Source organism: Pyrus communis, chromosome 14 (assembly GCF_041283825.1).
Source record: "Pyrus communis isolate YQ-2024b chromosome 14, ASM4128382v1, whole genome shotgun sequence".
NCBI lineage: Eukaryota > Viridiplantae > Streptophyta > Magnoliopsida > Rosales > Rosaceae > Pyrus > Pyrus communis.
In genome coordinates, this window is record NC_142578.1 from 22,895,687 (window position 1) to 22,910,761 (window position 15,075).

Sequence of the window (15,075 nt, forward strand, 5' to 3'; positions counted from 1 at the left end):
GTGCATGTCCACAAATGCAATTTCTTCTTGTGATTCTTTCCCGTAGAATTTCTTTTCCTTTCGTTTACATGTGTTTTCTTGTACTTCTGAAACCCAGGACGAATATTTAAGGCATTTTCTATAAAATCTTGTCTTCTTGAGCTTGCTCGGAAGCCAGGTTTACGATGAAATTTACAATCAACGAGGGGCATCGGTTATTCATTTTCAATTTTTAACACGTTACGTAAAAAATCAAGTTGAGTTAATCACAAGACCTAAGAAAACTGGAAAAAAAAATCAACTTCTACCTCCGACACCGCCAATGCTGCCATCCTCCGAAAGGAAGATGGGGAGGTGGTAAGTGTACTTCCACCATGGCAGCCCTTCGAAAAGCATCAGGTGAGTCTCAAAGAAATGATGTCCTTGAGGGGTTTACCATTACAAGTGCAAAATTATTATCAAAATTTCAAAATGCATGTGGTTAGTTCACCTTAAACGAAACACAATCTAAATAAAATTCAAATCAACCGCATCCAACGGTATAAAATTACACAACCCAAACTAAAGGATGACTGGTTTCATAACATAAATGACAAAGACATGTCTCACATTCGAGCTAAATCCGACAACTTCTACATAATGACGGAACAAACAAAACGCCCACAGAATTCTCCTTGCTAAATAACATTTTTATTGAAGCCTCTTAACGGTTGGCCTTGGCAACTCTTTCGATCTCATCCTTCTTCTTGATTGCATAACTGCACATAAAACACCACTAATCGTCAGCAAAGAAACAATGAATCAACGGGAAGAACGTAACTGAAAAAACTCAGATAAAAGAGCTTTGGAGAAAATACGGTGCAATAGGCAAACAAACGAACTACCTGTTAGATGAACCTTTGGCAGCATTAATAAGTTCGTCAGCCAAACATTCAGCAATAGTTTTGACGTTCCTGAAAGCAGACTCACGAGCACCGGTGGTGAGGAGATAGATAGCCTGATTCACACGCCTCAAAGGTGAGATATCCACAGCCTGACGCCTAACAACTCCAGCAGATCCAATACGAGTTGCATCTTCACGTGGACCACTGATTGGCACAAAGAAGACATACAACATGAGGGAAAAAATAAAAAAAAACAAGTTACATACAACCATACGGAATTGCACGAAGAAGAATGTTTATATCCATCGTAATCCCAACAGGTATAAAAATCAACATGTAATCAGGAAATCTATACTAAAGGGCACATGAGCATACCCTCAAGCATCAAACATGTGATGAAGCTGAGGTCAATGCATATTATTGCTGTGAGAAAGATTTTAACATATATGTGAATGTACCTGTTAACGACAGCATCAACAATAACTTGGATTGGGTTCAGATCAGTTAGCAAATGGATAATTTCCATCGCGTGCCTAACAATCCTGACAGCCATGAGTTTCTTTCCATTGTTTCTGCCGTGCATCATGAGTGAGTTTGTAAGCCTCTCCACAATAGGGCACTGAGCTTTCCTGAATCGTTTGACCGAGTATCTCCCAGCAGTGTGAGGTACATAAGTTGCATGCTTGGAAGGTGCAACTCCAATGTAATCCACCAGTGAAATGTCACTGACCTACATGTTAAAATTGTACATTATCATTTCACATACATATGGGAAACAGTCCATACATTAGAAGATGCAAGAAGACAAAATTAACAAGTTTTTGTCAACAAAATCCTTTTCAACGTCTAAACAAAACAAAAAAAAACTGAGGTGTAAATGCCAATCAACCAATAGAAACACTTAATAGCTGACTTTACATAAATGCTGAATTTACCAGTATAAGTTTGAAATCACAGTAAAAACAAAATCAGCACAATCAGGACAACACAAAATACATGTCAACAAACGAGTGCAATAAACAATAATAATACTAACAATAAACTTTAGCCTACTTTGTAGACATACAGTAAATCTCACAAAAGACGGCCACAAGGAGGACACACAAATTTCTAAACATAACAGAGCATATCTAATACATATAATAGTATATTGAAGTTGGGGCACAAATCGGTCATGTTACTGACAGCTACTCAACAAGGAAACGAACAAAAGTTGGCCTACAGTGAATCTAACACAATACGCCACAAGGAGGTCACACAGAATTCTAAACATTTAAAAGAGCAAATCCAATACATATATTGAGTTTATGGCACAAATCCATCATGTCAACTACCCAACAAAGAAACGTACATAAAAGTTGCCTCTATCCAACCATCACATCAGTATACTCTCAAACAGAATCTGATAGCTCAAGCCTACACACATTAAACCCTATCATATCCGTAAACCTACAATTCGAAGAAAACCTCATTTCATCGAAAACCATCACAGATACGAGAAAAATTATAATTAACTAAGTCGAATAATAAAATCCAGAAACCTGGACATCATCAAAGCTCCACTTGTTGAACAGCTTCACGTCATAGTGAGCCAGCGTTGGTTCGGCTACAGGAAGTGCTACAGCATCAGCAGCCATGTTTCTGTATAAACACAATTGAAGCTACAAACATTAGAGCATATTTGGTAACAGCTTCCAGTAAACAAAGCTGCAAAGTATAATTCTGACAATCAAACTTCACAAAAATTATCAGTATTTGAAAGTGCCCTGCCTCAAATGCTCCCAATATTGAATAAATCAAAAACAAATTATGGAACCCTAACCCATATGTTTCTACAAATCAAGTAATTAAAATGCCAACAAAAACAAAATGGGAAAAATGATATAAATTTGCAATTCACTAACTTAATCACCTTCGTACCAAAAATTGTGATCTAAAATTTCAAACCTAATTCTAACTAACGGAATAGCTTAATTATAATTGAATCCAGTTTCACAGTAAGTAGCAGATGTTATGCGAAAGTTACGTCGCCAACGACGGGAGGCGGCGGAGGTGGGTGAGAGAGAAGAAGACTGACCAGGAGGCTGGATTTTCCGACGAGAGTGAGAGAGGTTGAGAAAGACAAGACGAAGGCGCCGCGGAGGGGTTACTGAATCGCTGAAGGAAATGGCACAGGGCGAGAGGAGGAGGGTATTTTAATCGGCTAGGGTTTTGGGTTCGGGATTCGGGTTCCTGTTTCCGGATTCGGGTTTGGGGTTTCGAGTCCGGTTTAATTTACCGAAATTACTAAAATGCTCATGCATGTAAGTGATACATGCTCTTTGATTTAAGACTAGTTTGGTATTGTTGTGCTTTGAAAAGAAAAAAAAATTCTGCTATGATGTGAGAATAAGCTCAGTTTTAGTGAAAATAAGTTTTTTTTAAGTGTTTACCAAACACCTTTTTAAGCTTAACTTTTTTTTATACTCACTTTTTATAAAAGCACATCAGTACGAAACCAGTATTTAAGACTACTTCTACTGTGCTTTGAGAATAAGCTCATTTTTGCTGCTTCACATTTTCAGCTTTTTTCACCCAAAACTGTGAAAATAAGTTGTTTTTAAGTGTTTACCATACACTTTTTTGAACTTAACTTTTTTTTATACTCACTTTTTATAAAAGTCCATCAGTACGAAACCAGTACTTAAGTGGTTTTGCAAAACTACGGGGACTAAAATTGGAATTTGGATCCTCTCCTGAGCTAATGGAGAGGATCCTCCTCATCAATCATTGTGAGCCGTTGGATTTTTATCCAACGGCTACAATCATTGTAACTTTAAAGGGACCCCCTGTTTGTAGCCGTTGGATAAAAATCCAACGGCCCACGATGATTGATAAGGAGGATCATCTCCATTAGCTCAGGAGAGGATCTAGATCCCTAAAATTGATACAACTGAACCGCATGAAACAAAAGTAAAATTTGGCCTAATTTATTTATTTATATTTTTTAAAGTGCCTATATTGAACTCAAATATTTTATGAATTTCCAATTTTTTATTCTGAGTTATGTTGAGAGATCATCTATTAGAATTATATTTTGTAAATTATATGACGTGATCGTCAGTGGCGGATCTAGGATTTTAAACTCGAGGGGTCCCAATTATAAAGGTCAAAAAATTTATAGACAAAAATAACATTGAAAATTTAAATATAATACATTTCATTCAAAAATCATATGCAAAACAATATTACAAATTATAAAATCATAATTCAAGCGTCCATTACGAGGTTTTATAAGTTACTAGGGAGTACCTAAGTTATTGATTATCTAATATGAACCACTAGATTTAAAACACCAGTCAAATAAAACTCTCCACAAACTCCCACTATCTTTCTAATCAAACACACCATTTTTCTCTTTTACTAGTTTCCAAACATCTACCTTCTCTCTCACTAAGAACAAAGCTGCTACACCTCCACCAACCGCCTCCCTCCCCATTCTCCCAAAGCCATGGCAGCTCCACCCCCAAATTTCACCAACCCATGACAGATCATATCCATCTTACTAACCTTATGAAGGAAATTTCACCCATAAGAAAAATTACTAAGATGGTTGAAATAATTTGGGGAAATTTAGACTTATGTACTGCCCATGACAAAGAAAGGTTGGAGGAGAAGTGGGGGGCACCGACGGATGAGACCATGGCAGAATCAAGTAGGAGAGAAGCAAGAAGGGTCCCTAGTTTCTTTCTTCTCCGTTCGCGGTCATCTTCTCCAAGAAGAAGACAGTCACTGCAACCTGCAACCTACAACCTGCATATACCTCATGCTCGAGTACAAGGGGTCCCCAAAAAATTTATAGCAGCGATTTAGGATCGCCGACGGGTCCTGGGACCTCCCAGGTCCCTATGTGGATCCGCCCTTGGTGATTGTAGATAATTAGATTATTAGATTATTATTTAAGTGTTAATTAACGTGCTTATCTAAATTGCCTATTAACGAAAAGATAGTGTTATTCACACACTTATTTTTACCTCTCACACCCTTGTTAATTGTTTATCGTTAATCTTCTTTAATTCTGACCCAACGATAAAAAATTGTGAGGGATGAGTGAAAAGTAAAAATAAGTGGGTGAATAACATTATTCTCAACAAAACCATATTTGTCAATCAAAAGAAAGTGAAATGACAATCACAAAATAAAATCATAGGCAGTAATATAATTTCGCACATATCAAATTTTGCTATTTTTTTAAAGCAACACCAACATGTGATCCTAGCATACATTTAATACTACTAAAAAAAAAGGATTAAAAAAATAAATAAATAAATAAAACCTCTCTCCTACTCCCATATTCTTTATCCCTCTCCCCTTCTCAGCATATGCTAATTTTTTTATTAGTAACACATCACATAATTTGCAAATATTATAAAAAAATGGGTTAAACAAGTATTAATCCTTAATTCCTTAAGTCGAAGGGGTTTGGTGAGTGATAGAGAGTCTGACCGGAGGAAGGTGGAAGGAGACTCTAAGATCCACATCGATGCTCTAATCGGTGGTGGATCTTCGTCTCTCGGCAGCTTCTCACTATCATCCATAATGTGCAGAAGTTTGCGAGTAACTTATAATACATATCGTTTTGTCATGTCTTCCTCAAAGCTAACTTTGTGGCGGATGCGATGGCTTTTTGGATCGTTCTTCTGTTGCTCCTGCTATATGGGATCGCTCCTTGCCTGTTGGTTCTAGTTGCCTAGAGGGTCTCTGTGTAATTATGTTTTCGTTTTGTCAAATTTCTTGTTGGTTTTGCAACTTGGTTACCCAAGTTTTCATACGACTAATTCAATGGGTTATTTGGTTTTGAAAATCTACCACACTCAAATGTAACATAATTCTAACAAAATTCAACTCAAGAACAAGAATAACTGAGATTTCCGTAACAAAACAAAGGACTGACAATTCTCATGCTCTACGGTAAATCCGACAACCTCCAAGTAACGAGTGAATAAGCAAAATGCATACAAAACTCTCCTCGCACCATCAAAATTTCCGGCAGCTCCCTAACGGTTAGCCTTGGCAACTCTTTCGATCTCATCCTTCTTCTTGATCGCGTAACTGCACAGAAAGGACCGCCAATACTCAGAAATGGAACCAATGAATCAAGGGAAACAAATGAAATCAGCAGAGATAAGAGTTGAGGGAGTACATAACAAGTACAAGGCAAATATGTGCATATTGAACAAGACATTGGTACCTGTTAGAGGAACCTTTGGCAGCATTAATGAGTTCATCAGCCAAACACTCTGCAATAGTTTTGACGTTCCTGAAAGCAGACTCACGAGCACCGGTTGTGAGGAGATAGATAGCCTGATTCACGCGCCTCAAAGGTGAGATATCCACAGCCTGACGCCTCACAACTCCAGCAGATCCAATACGAGTTGCATCTTCACGAGGACCACTGATTGGCACGAGGAAGACATACAACAGGAAAATTAAAAAAAGGGTTTCACAAATATGAGAACTTACAAGCAACCATGTATCATTACTATGTGAAAAGATATACGTATATTAATGTTAATGTACCTGTTAACAACAGCATCAACAATAACTTGGATTGGGTTCAGATCAGTTAGCAAATGAATAATTTCCATCGCGTGCCTAACAATCCTGACAGCCATGAGTTTCTTTCCATTGTTTCTGCCGTGCATCATGAGTGAGTTTGTAAGCCTCTCCACAATAGGGCACTGAGCTTTCCTGAATCGTTTGACCGAGTATCTCCCAGCAGTGTGAGGTACATATGTTGCATGCTTGGAAGGTGCAACTCCAACGTAATCCGCCAGTGAAATGTCACTGACCTATATGTTGCAAATCACATAGCACAAATAGTAGATTTGAGTATAACAAATTAACTATCGGTCCACTCTAAACATATCCGATCAAGGAATTACAGTCCAGATTTGAGATAACCAGAGTACAAAATTTAACAAAAAAATCCAGAAACCTGGACATCATCGAAGCTCCAGCGGTTGAACAGCTTCACGTCATAATGCGCCTGCGTTGGTTCCAGTACAGGAGCAGCGACATCAGCAGCGGCCATGGTTTCTGTATAACCAGAATTCAAGCTACAAAAGTTAGAAAATCAATGCTCTAAGCCCTAGTTGATTAAAACACCATCACCCAACAAGTGAGATTACAGAAATTTGATCACTGTTTGACAGTGCCGGTCTCAAACGTTCCAAATTTTGAACTAATTAATTAATTATGGAAGCTAAATACATTTATTCAACAAATCACGTATAAAAATTAGATAAACGAAACTAGCAAGAAAATTACTGAACTTTTAATCACATTAAGGCCAAAATTTGTGACTCTTAATTTCTTATTACAATTGAAATCCGCAAGTAAACATTCAAGCCTAATTCTCAATAAACACGAAGCATTAAGAATAAAAAATTAACAAAAAATTAAAAGTAGCAGATGCAACGAGAACGATAAGCTATCGACGACAGGAAGTGAGAGAGGTGAACACCGACCCGGAGGTTGGAGTTTCAGAAGACGGTGGGAGAGCTTGGAGAAAGCTAGAAAATGGCGCCGCGAGGGGTGTGCTGAATGATGAATCGCACGAGACGACGAGGGAGCGGCGCAGAAGAGAAGTGTTTATGGACTAGGGTTTGGGTTGGGTTTACCATTTCACCCTTTGTTATTGTCTTTTTTTTTTTTTTTTTTTTTTTTTTCACATCATCGGCGGATTTTCTATTAATTTATTTCCAATTTTTGTTTTGCTGAAGGTTTTTATTTATTTATTTATTTTAAATCATTAAAATGTTACAAACTGTCAGATCCTTGAGTTTGTCCCTTTGCTTTGATAATATTTCCCTTTATGTATGTAAGGGCTGGTAAGTTTAAATTTCGTGAACGATGATGTTTAAATATTTTTTTAGTACAACGTTAAATTATATTAAAAAGAGAGGAAATTCGGTTAAATCACAAAATGGACAACATAATTTGGTATCGAATTCAATATCCACAAAATTCGAATCTAATACCTCTCACTTACGAATGAAGAGGAATACGATTAGACCGTAGTACTGAGTAACAAATTCGATACCAATTTATTCTCTCCACTTCTAAAAGGCCCTTTTTTTGTTCGATTGTAAAACCATTGCCTTTAATCTTTATGTTTCCCATATACCACTATATTATATCCAAAAAAGTTACAGAATATAGATTCAAACCTAAAACTTTTCACCTACAAATAAATGTGAATACAAATAGGCCATAAGAGCAAGTCCACCATTGTGGATTGCTCGGGGGATAGTGGACCAAACAGGGTTGGATAGCCCAGCTGAAGCCCTCCAACGTGGGGATCCCGAGGGACTGGGCAGACCCGAGCAATAAGCCTGTGAGGAATCGCCAGCTCGCGAGCCCGAGGTGGACCTGACGCAGGGCTGATGTCAGCCTGGCGTCAGTCACATTTTTAAATTTACAATACCCGAGCAATAAGCATTTCTTGTGTCGCTTGAGTGGCGTTGGGAGGTTGTAGCAGGGGATGATGATGTTAACCCTTTTGTATATTTGTATTACAATTTACAAGGGATGCAGTGTATGGAGGAGCCGTGCAATAATAGATTTAATTGATGAAGTAATTTCTCTCTCCGGATGATTTGAAATGTTTTGTTTTTTTTGTTAAAATGCTTTGTTTGGGACTTGTCGTTATCATGGTCCTTAATTGAGTTTGTGTGAGGTAATGGAGTTTTGAAGCATGATACCGACAAGTCCCAAACAAAGCATTTTAACAAAAAAAATACAAAACATTTCAAATCATCCGGAGAGAGAAATTACTTCATCAATTAAATCATGATATATGCTATAGATCTGCACATTATGTAAATTTGGTTCAAAGAAAATATTGGTTGCCTGCTAAATAATATATGCTATAGAGGTGCAGATTATGTAAATTTGGTCTAAATTTTAGTTTTTTTTTAAAAAAATTGTTTTTACTTTTCTATAAATACTTCTCTTTATCATCTACCTTACACCACAATTTCATATTTTCTCAACTACTTTTAATCACATTCCTATCTTTCTCTCAAAGTTTCAATCCAATTTTTTTCAACAAAATGACTACTGATGCAAGTACGAATTGGTCGCTTCTTGAAGATGTTACGTTGTGTACTAACTGAGTTGAAGTTACTCATAGTTCGCTTACGGGTAATGAGATGCAGTTGCGAGAAATGTGGATTCTTATTCATACCAATTATCTTGAGAAAATAGGTGGAAAAAGAACCAAAGAATCGATGTCCAGTCGTTGGAAATTACTTAGCCAATCATTTAGTACGTGGAGAGACGCCTTGGCATAAGCTAGTACTAATATTCGAAGTGGAGAAAATTACTCGGATCAGGTAACAATATATTATTTATTTGTTTGTACTATACCCAAATTTACATTATAATTATTTGTTTGTATTATTTATTTGTTACCTACTTACATTATAATTATTTGTTTGTATTATTTATTTGTTACCTACTTTCATTATAATTATTTTTTCTCCCGCATTGTGTAGCAACTTCAAGCACAAGCTTGGTACGGTGCCAAAACCAAAAGCAAATAAATCATTCAATCGGTGAGAATGTTGGAATATTGTTAAAAATTGTCCTAAATTCAGAGTTGTGCCTATCGGTCCAGAAGTTTTCATGAACATCACCCCTCTACACTTTACAACCGATCATGGCTCGCATGTTCATGAAGATGATGCAAAAGAAGTGCCCGAAACGCCCCTCCCTGAACAAGCGTCAGGTTCAACCTGTTATCCAATTAGGCTGAAGGTAAGAAGGCTTTAAAGAGAAAAGGGAGCGCTTCCAAGAATGATTATGCAAAGTACATGGAAGAACTTGCTCGCCAAGGTGAATTGACTTTGGCGCGGGAAATGGCAAAATTTGAGGCTAATAAGGCTAGAGAGGAGGCAAAAGTTGCAGCTATTGAGAGAGAATTTCAAGCTAATGAGAGAGAAATAGAGCTATTTAGGCAAGAAAGGGAACAAGTTAGAGAAGAAAGAATGGCTCAACAAGATCGTGAGATTATGAACACGCCTTTAGAAGGGAAGTCTCCAAATTCTAAATATTTTTTGAAGTCGGAGAAAGCGGACGTGGTGCGAATGAGGTGTGCAAGAGAAGTGAGAGCAAGACAAGATGACCCTAGCACCACAAGAGAAGATCATCATAACACCACAAATTGGTTAAGTGATGATGAATAGAGTAGTTTTTGTAATCGGAGCCCATAATTTTCCAATCATTTTGGGTTGTAATTTATTATTTATTGAATATAGTACTTTATGTTGTTTCCAATTTATTGAATTTAGTACTTTATTTAAAGTGAGAGTAAATTTATTGAATTTGATAAGTTATTTATACTAAGAGAATATTTATTCAAATGACAAAAACACACCAAATAAAATTACATAAACATACCGAATAATAAAAAACTCACTAAAAAACAATCACACCAACTAAAATTAAATAAACACACCAACTAAAATTAAATAAACACACCAAATAAAAACAAACACACTAAATGAACTTAATTATCTTTTGCTTGTTTCAATGCCCACTGGTGCTCTATCAAGTCATTTTGTCGGGCATTGTGCATATATGGCCTTTGAAGTGCAGTATATTGTTGAATGACCAATTCATTGTAACGTCCATCATTTTCTAATGGCTCATGTTGCACGGGTTCTTCGGTGGCGTCATGAGCACAATATATACGTGTTCTTGAATTGTTCATCATGTCTGGCTCATATTCATCAACGGCATCATAATCGTACTCATCTTCTACAATCATGTTGTGAAGAATGATATACGTCATCATGATGGATCGAAGCAACTCTGCATTAAACAATCTGGCAGCACCCCTGACGAACGATCGTCCAACGAGCTTGGAGGATACCAAAACAACGCTCCACATCCTTCGTGCACCCCTCTTGATAGCTTGCAAAGTATTTTTCCTTTGCACTTCGCGAACATGACACTGTTTTGACAAATGTTGACCATCTTGGGTAAATGTCGTCTGCTAAGTAGTATGGCCCGTCGTACATACGTCCGTTGACGCAGTACATGACTTTTGGTGTCTTTCCTTGCAGAACATCATTGAACACTGGGGATTGGGTAAGGATGTTGAGGTCATTTTGAGCTCCGAAACCCCAAAAAAGGCATGCCAAATCCATGTGTCAAAAGATGCCACCACCTCCAAAATAATACTTTTTGCTCATTTTCTGTCCCCATAAGCGCTTTGCCATGCACTTGGACAGTTTTTCCACGTCCAGTGTATACAATCAATACTTCCAATCATCCCAGGAAAACCATGCATCTCAGCCTTCTTCAGAAGCCTTTGCAAGTCCATGTCAGTAGGTTTTTGGAGGTACTTTGCTATGTAGATAGATTCGATTGCTCAGCAAAACCTCATCAGTGACTCAAGAATGGTTGATTTCCCCATCTTCGTTATCTCATCCACTTGGTCTACAGATGCTCCATATGCAAGTATCCGCAATGTAGCAGTAATTTTTTGCTGAGGAAGGAGACCCATAGCACCAAAAACATTCTTCTTTTGGACAAAGTAAGAATCATGGTTGCAAACAGCAATTATGATTTTGTTGAACAAGTGTCGTTCCATTTTAAAACGACGCCTTAAGTATGTATTAGGTAATGCACTATTACGGACAAAATAATCGTCCAAGAGTTCTGTACCTCGTTGTTGCTTGCTTCTATCAAGGTTTCTGGAACGACTGGGCCTGCATATCTGAGCCACAGCTTGGATGACTTGACGGGAATGTGAGGCTCTGCCCATTCTTGCTCCGTCATCCCTCCTTCTACGCTCCTCATCCTCTTCCCTCTCATTTGTTGCCACGTAGAGATTGAACATTCCTTCTGATTAATTAAACAATTCTTCCTCTTGCTGATCAAGTTCCCACATCATCCTTGAGGAAGAATACATTGTAAGAAAGAAGCAGAAACTATGAATAATGATAGAGATTTTTGTGAAGAATGAAGCAGAAACTATGAATGACGATAGAGATTTTGGTGAAGAATGAAGCATAAACTATGAATAATGATAGAGATCTTGAGAAAATTAGTGTGATATTTGTGAGGATAAATGGTGGATTATATGGAGGATCCATCCTCACAAATCTCACACCAATTTTCTCAAGATCTCTATCATTGTTCATAGTTTATGCTTCATTCTTCACCAAAATCTCTATCATTATTCATAGTTTCTGCTTCATTCTTCACAAAAAATCTCTATCATTATTCATAGTTTCTGCTTCTTTCTTACAATGTCTTCTTCCTCAAGGATGATGTGGGAACTCGATCAGCAAGAGGAAGAATTGTTTAACCAATCAGATGGAATGTTCAATCTCCAGGTGGCAACAAATGAGAGGGAAGAGGATGAGGAGCGTAGAAGGAGAGACGACAGAGCAAGAATGGGCAGAGCCTCACTATTACAGACAAAATAATCATCCAAGAGTTCCATACCTCGTCGTTGCCTGCTTCTATCAAGGTTTCCGGAACGACTGGGCCTGCACATCTGAGCCACAACTTGGATGACTTGACGGGAATGTGAGGCTCTGCTCATTCTTGCTCCGTCATCTCTCCTTCTACGCTCATCATCCTCTCCCCTCTTATTTGTTGCCACCTGGAGATTAAACATTCATTCTTATTGGTTAAACAATTCTTCCCCTTGCTGATCGAGTTCCCACATCATCTTTGAGGAAGAAGACATGGTAAAAAAGAAGCAGAAATTATGAATAATGATAAAGATTTTGGTGAAGAAGGAAGCATAAACTATGAATAATGATAGAGATCTTGAGAAAATTGGTGTGACATTTGTGAGGATGGATGGTGGATTATATGGAGGATTCGGAAAAGATTAGGTTGTAGATAATGCCACATGATATGCCGTCATTCATTAAAAATCTGATGAAAATCTATCCTCAAAGATTGTAAACAGATTATGACACGTGGCGCGACGTGATTGGTTAATAATCTCATCAGAAATTCATCACCAATAATTGTATTTTCGGATAATGACACGTGGCATGCCGTCATTCGTTAAAAATCTGATGGAAATCTATCCTCAAAGATTGTAAATAGATTATGACACGTGGTGCGATGTGATTGGTTAATAATCTTATCAGAAATCCATCACCAATAATTGTATTTTCGGATAATGACACGTGGTGCAACAAGTACGATTAAAAATCTTATTGAAAATCCATCACCAATAATTGTCTTTTCGGATTTTATGACAAGTGGTCCAATGAAAACGATTAAAAATCTTATCCGAAATTACAATTAAAATTATTTTGTATTATTTTATAAATAAAAAAATATTAATATTTTATTGCCTATTGCCAGGGCTATTGAAGTGCAACGGTAGAGATGCAAAAAACGATTACTGTTCATTAAGGGCATTTACTTTTCACTGGGTGGATAACATAGTGTATTGCCTGGGGGAAGATTTCACACGCTGAAACTGCTCTAAGAATAGTGAAAAAAAAAAATCTAGAATTTACGGGGTAACTGATAATTGCCATCATTTTAAGAATTGTGATGAGAAACATGAATTTTATCAGAACTTTGAGTCCTTTGTTGCTTGAATTGCTTTCTATTACAAAATTTAGGCTCCCAAGTATGGACGAAGAAATTGCAAATTCTTCAAAAACGTAAAATTTTCTCCCCTCCTAATCTCTCATTCCTTCCATCCCTTTCTATTGAAATGATTACGATTAAACCACGTCAACATCTTGTATTAATTTTAAGACAACAGAATGACTAGCAATTAAGCAACAATCCTGGTAAACGGTAGGAAGGAAAGCCAACATTTGACATAGCAAGCAGGAACATTGTCACTTGTTCAAACAAAACCTAGGACTTTTTCAGACAATTTAGTTTAGAAACATTCCATAACAAAATCTCATCACAAAAATAATGTCTGTAATGCTAGTAATTCCCAGAACCGGCAACACAACAGCCATTCACCAACACAAAATAACTGTTGCTTGCAACGAACCTAAACTCAGACATAGAAGCATCGACAAACAAAACCAACTCTGATGATTACCGCAACCTTCTTGCCTCCCTCTCGGACTCGAGCAAGGTAAGGATATCCCCCTCCCTGACCGGTCCCTTGACATTCCTCATGATGAAACGGTTCTGGTCATCCAGAAACTTGACTCTCACTTGAGTCACCTGGCCACGAGATCCAGTCCGTCCCATAACCTTGATCACAATAGCATGCTTGATCGTGTTTTCCATTCTTCACAGAAAACAAAATAGAAAAGAAAAATTCAGAAAACGCAAATCGTCAACTAGTAATCTGAGCTAGCTGACTTGTACGATAACTATTTGAATACAAAATACATGCAAAAAGACAGCAGCTGCCAGCTAAAGGAAAACAACAATACAAAGTTATGCCTCTTGATTAGGGAGATCAACAATTTATCTTAGTTTGTAAAGCATGAAACAGAACAAAACCCCGCTAGCATTAGAAGATCAAGAGGGCACACAGCTCTGCAAAGCATTATGAATTTACGATAATAAGTCAAACACAAGTTAAGATTCCAGAACCACCACGAAACACAGCACTCAATAGGGATAACAAATTCATGGCATTTGGTAAGAGCTGCTACTGAGAACCAGCTGCAAGGTAACATTCCGATGATGAAACTTCGCAAAGGAATATATATTAAGTTTTAACATTTATACAATGCGTTACAATTAGCGTAAAAAACACAAGTTAAAATTCAAGAACCACCAGAAAAAGGAGCAATAAAAATCAAATGGGTATCCAAAACTAGTGGTATTTGGTAGATCCCATTAAGAACCGAGCTGCAAAGTAAACTTTCTGATGATCGAACTTCCTCCGGTAATATTAAAACCACTAAATCAGATTACAGAAAAAATGGTCACTATTTAACATTGCCTCAAATATTGCGATGATAATATATATATATAAATCGATTAGAGGGACCAAATCTAACCATATTTTTCTACAAATAAACAAAAATTAGACATATAAAACTAGCAGAAAATATGAAAAGAACGAAAAAAATATATAAATCACTAACTTAATCAGCTTAAACCAAAAATTGTGAACTAAAAATTCAAACCAAATTCTAATTAAAAGAATAACATAAACGAAGAACAAAGAACAAAATATAAAACGCGATAGCAGATGCAGTGA

General features: G+C 37.1%; 3 protein-coding genes across 4 annotated transcripts in view; all 3 read right to left on the reverse strand.

Annotated features, from left to right (window-relative positions):
• Positions 1-464: 464 nt before the first annotated feature.
• On the reverse strand, positions 465-3,076 carry LOC137712006 (small ribosomal subunit protein uS7). Its single transcript, XM_068451158.2, has 5 exons — positions 2,941-3,076; positions 2,405-2,504; positions 1,322-1,593; positions 864-1,067; positions 465-737 (listed from the first exon to the last, which is right to left on the reverse strand). The coding sequence occupies exons 2-5, from the start codon at positions 2,498-2,500 to the stop codon at positions 683-685; spliced, it is 627 nt and encodes a 208-aa protein (XP_068307259.2). The 5' UTR covers positions 2,501-2,504; positions 2,941-3,076; the 3' UTR covers positions 465-682.
• A 2,672-nt stretch (positions 3,077-5,748) lies between these two features.
• LOC137712005 (small ribosomal subunit protein uS7) lies at positions 5,749-7,513 on the reverse strand. The gene is made up of 5 exons (XM_068451157.2): positions 7,373-7,513; positions 6,841-6,941; positions 6,423-6,694; positions 6,094-6,297; positions 5,749-5,954 (listed from the first exon to the last, which is right to left on the reverse strand). Exons 2-5 carry the CDS (start codon positions 6,934-6,936, stop codon positions 5,900-5,902), a joined length of 627 nt encoding a protein of 208 aa, XP_068307258.1. The 5' UTR covers positions 6,937-6,941; positions 7,373-7,513; the 3' UTR covers positions 5,749-5,899.
• Positions 7,514-13,688: 6,175 nt separating this feature from the next.
• The window catches only part of LOC137712659 (small ribosomal subunit protein eS28), a 71,647-nt gene continuing 70,260 nt past the window's right edge, over positions 13,689-15,075 (reverse strand). For both annotated transcript variants that reach the window (XM_068451779.2, XM_088683831.1), the window contains one exon: positions 13,689-14,148. In XM_068451779.2, the coding sequence (XP_068307880.1) occupies positions 13,950-14,147 (198 nt within the window). In that variant the 5' untranslated portion in view covers position 14,148 and the 3' untranslated portion in view covers positions 13,689-13,949. The remainder of the gene's footprint in view (positions 14,149-15,075) is intronic.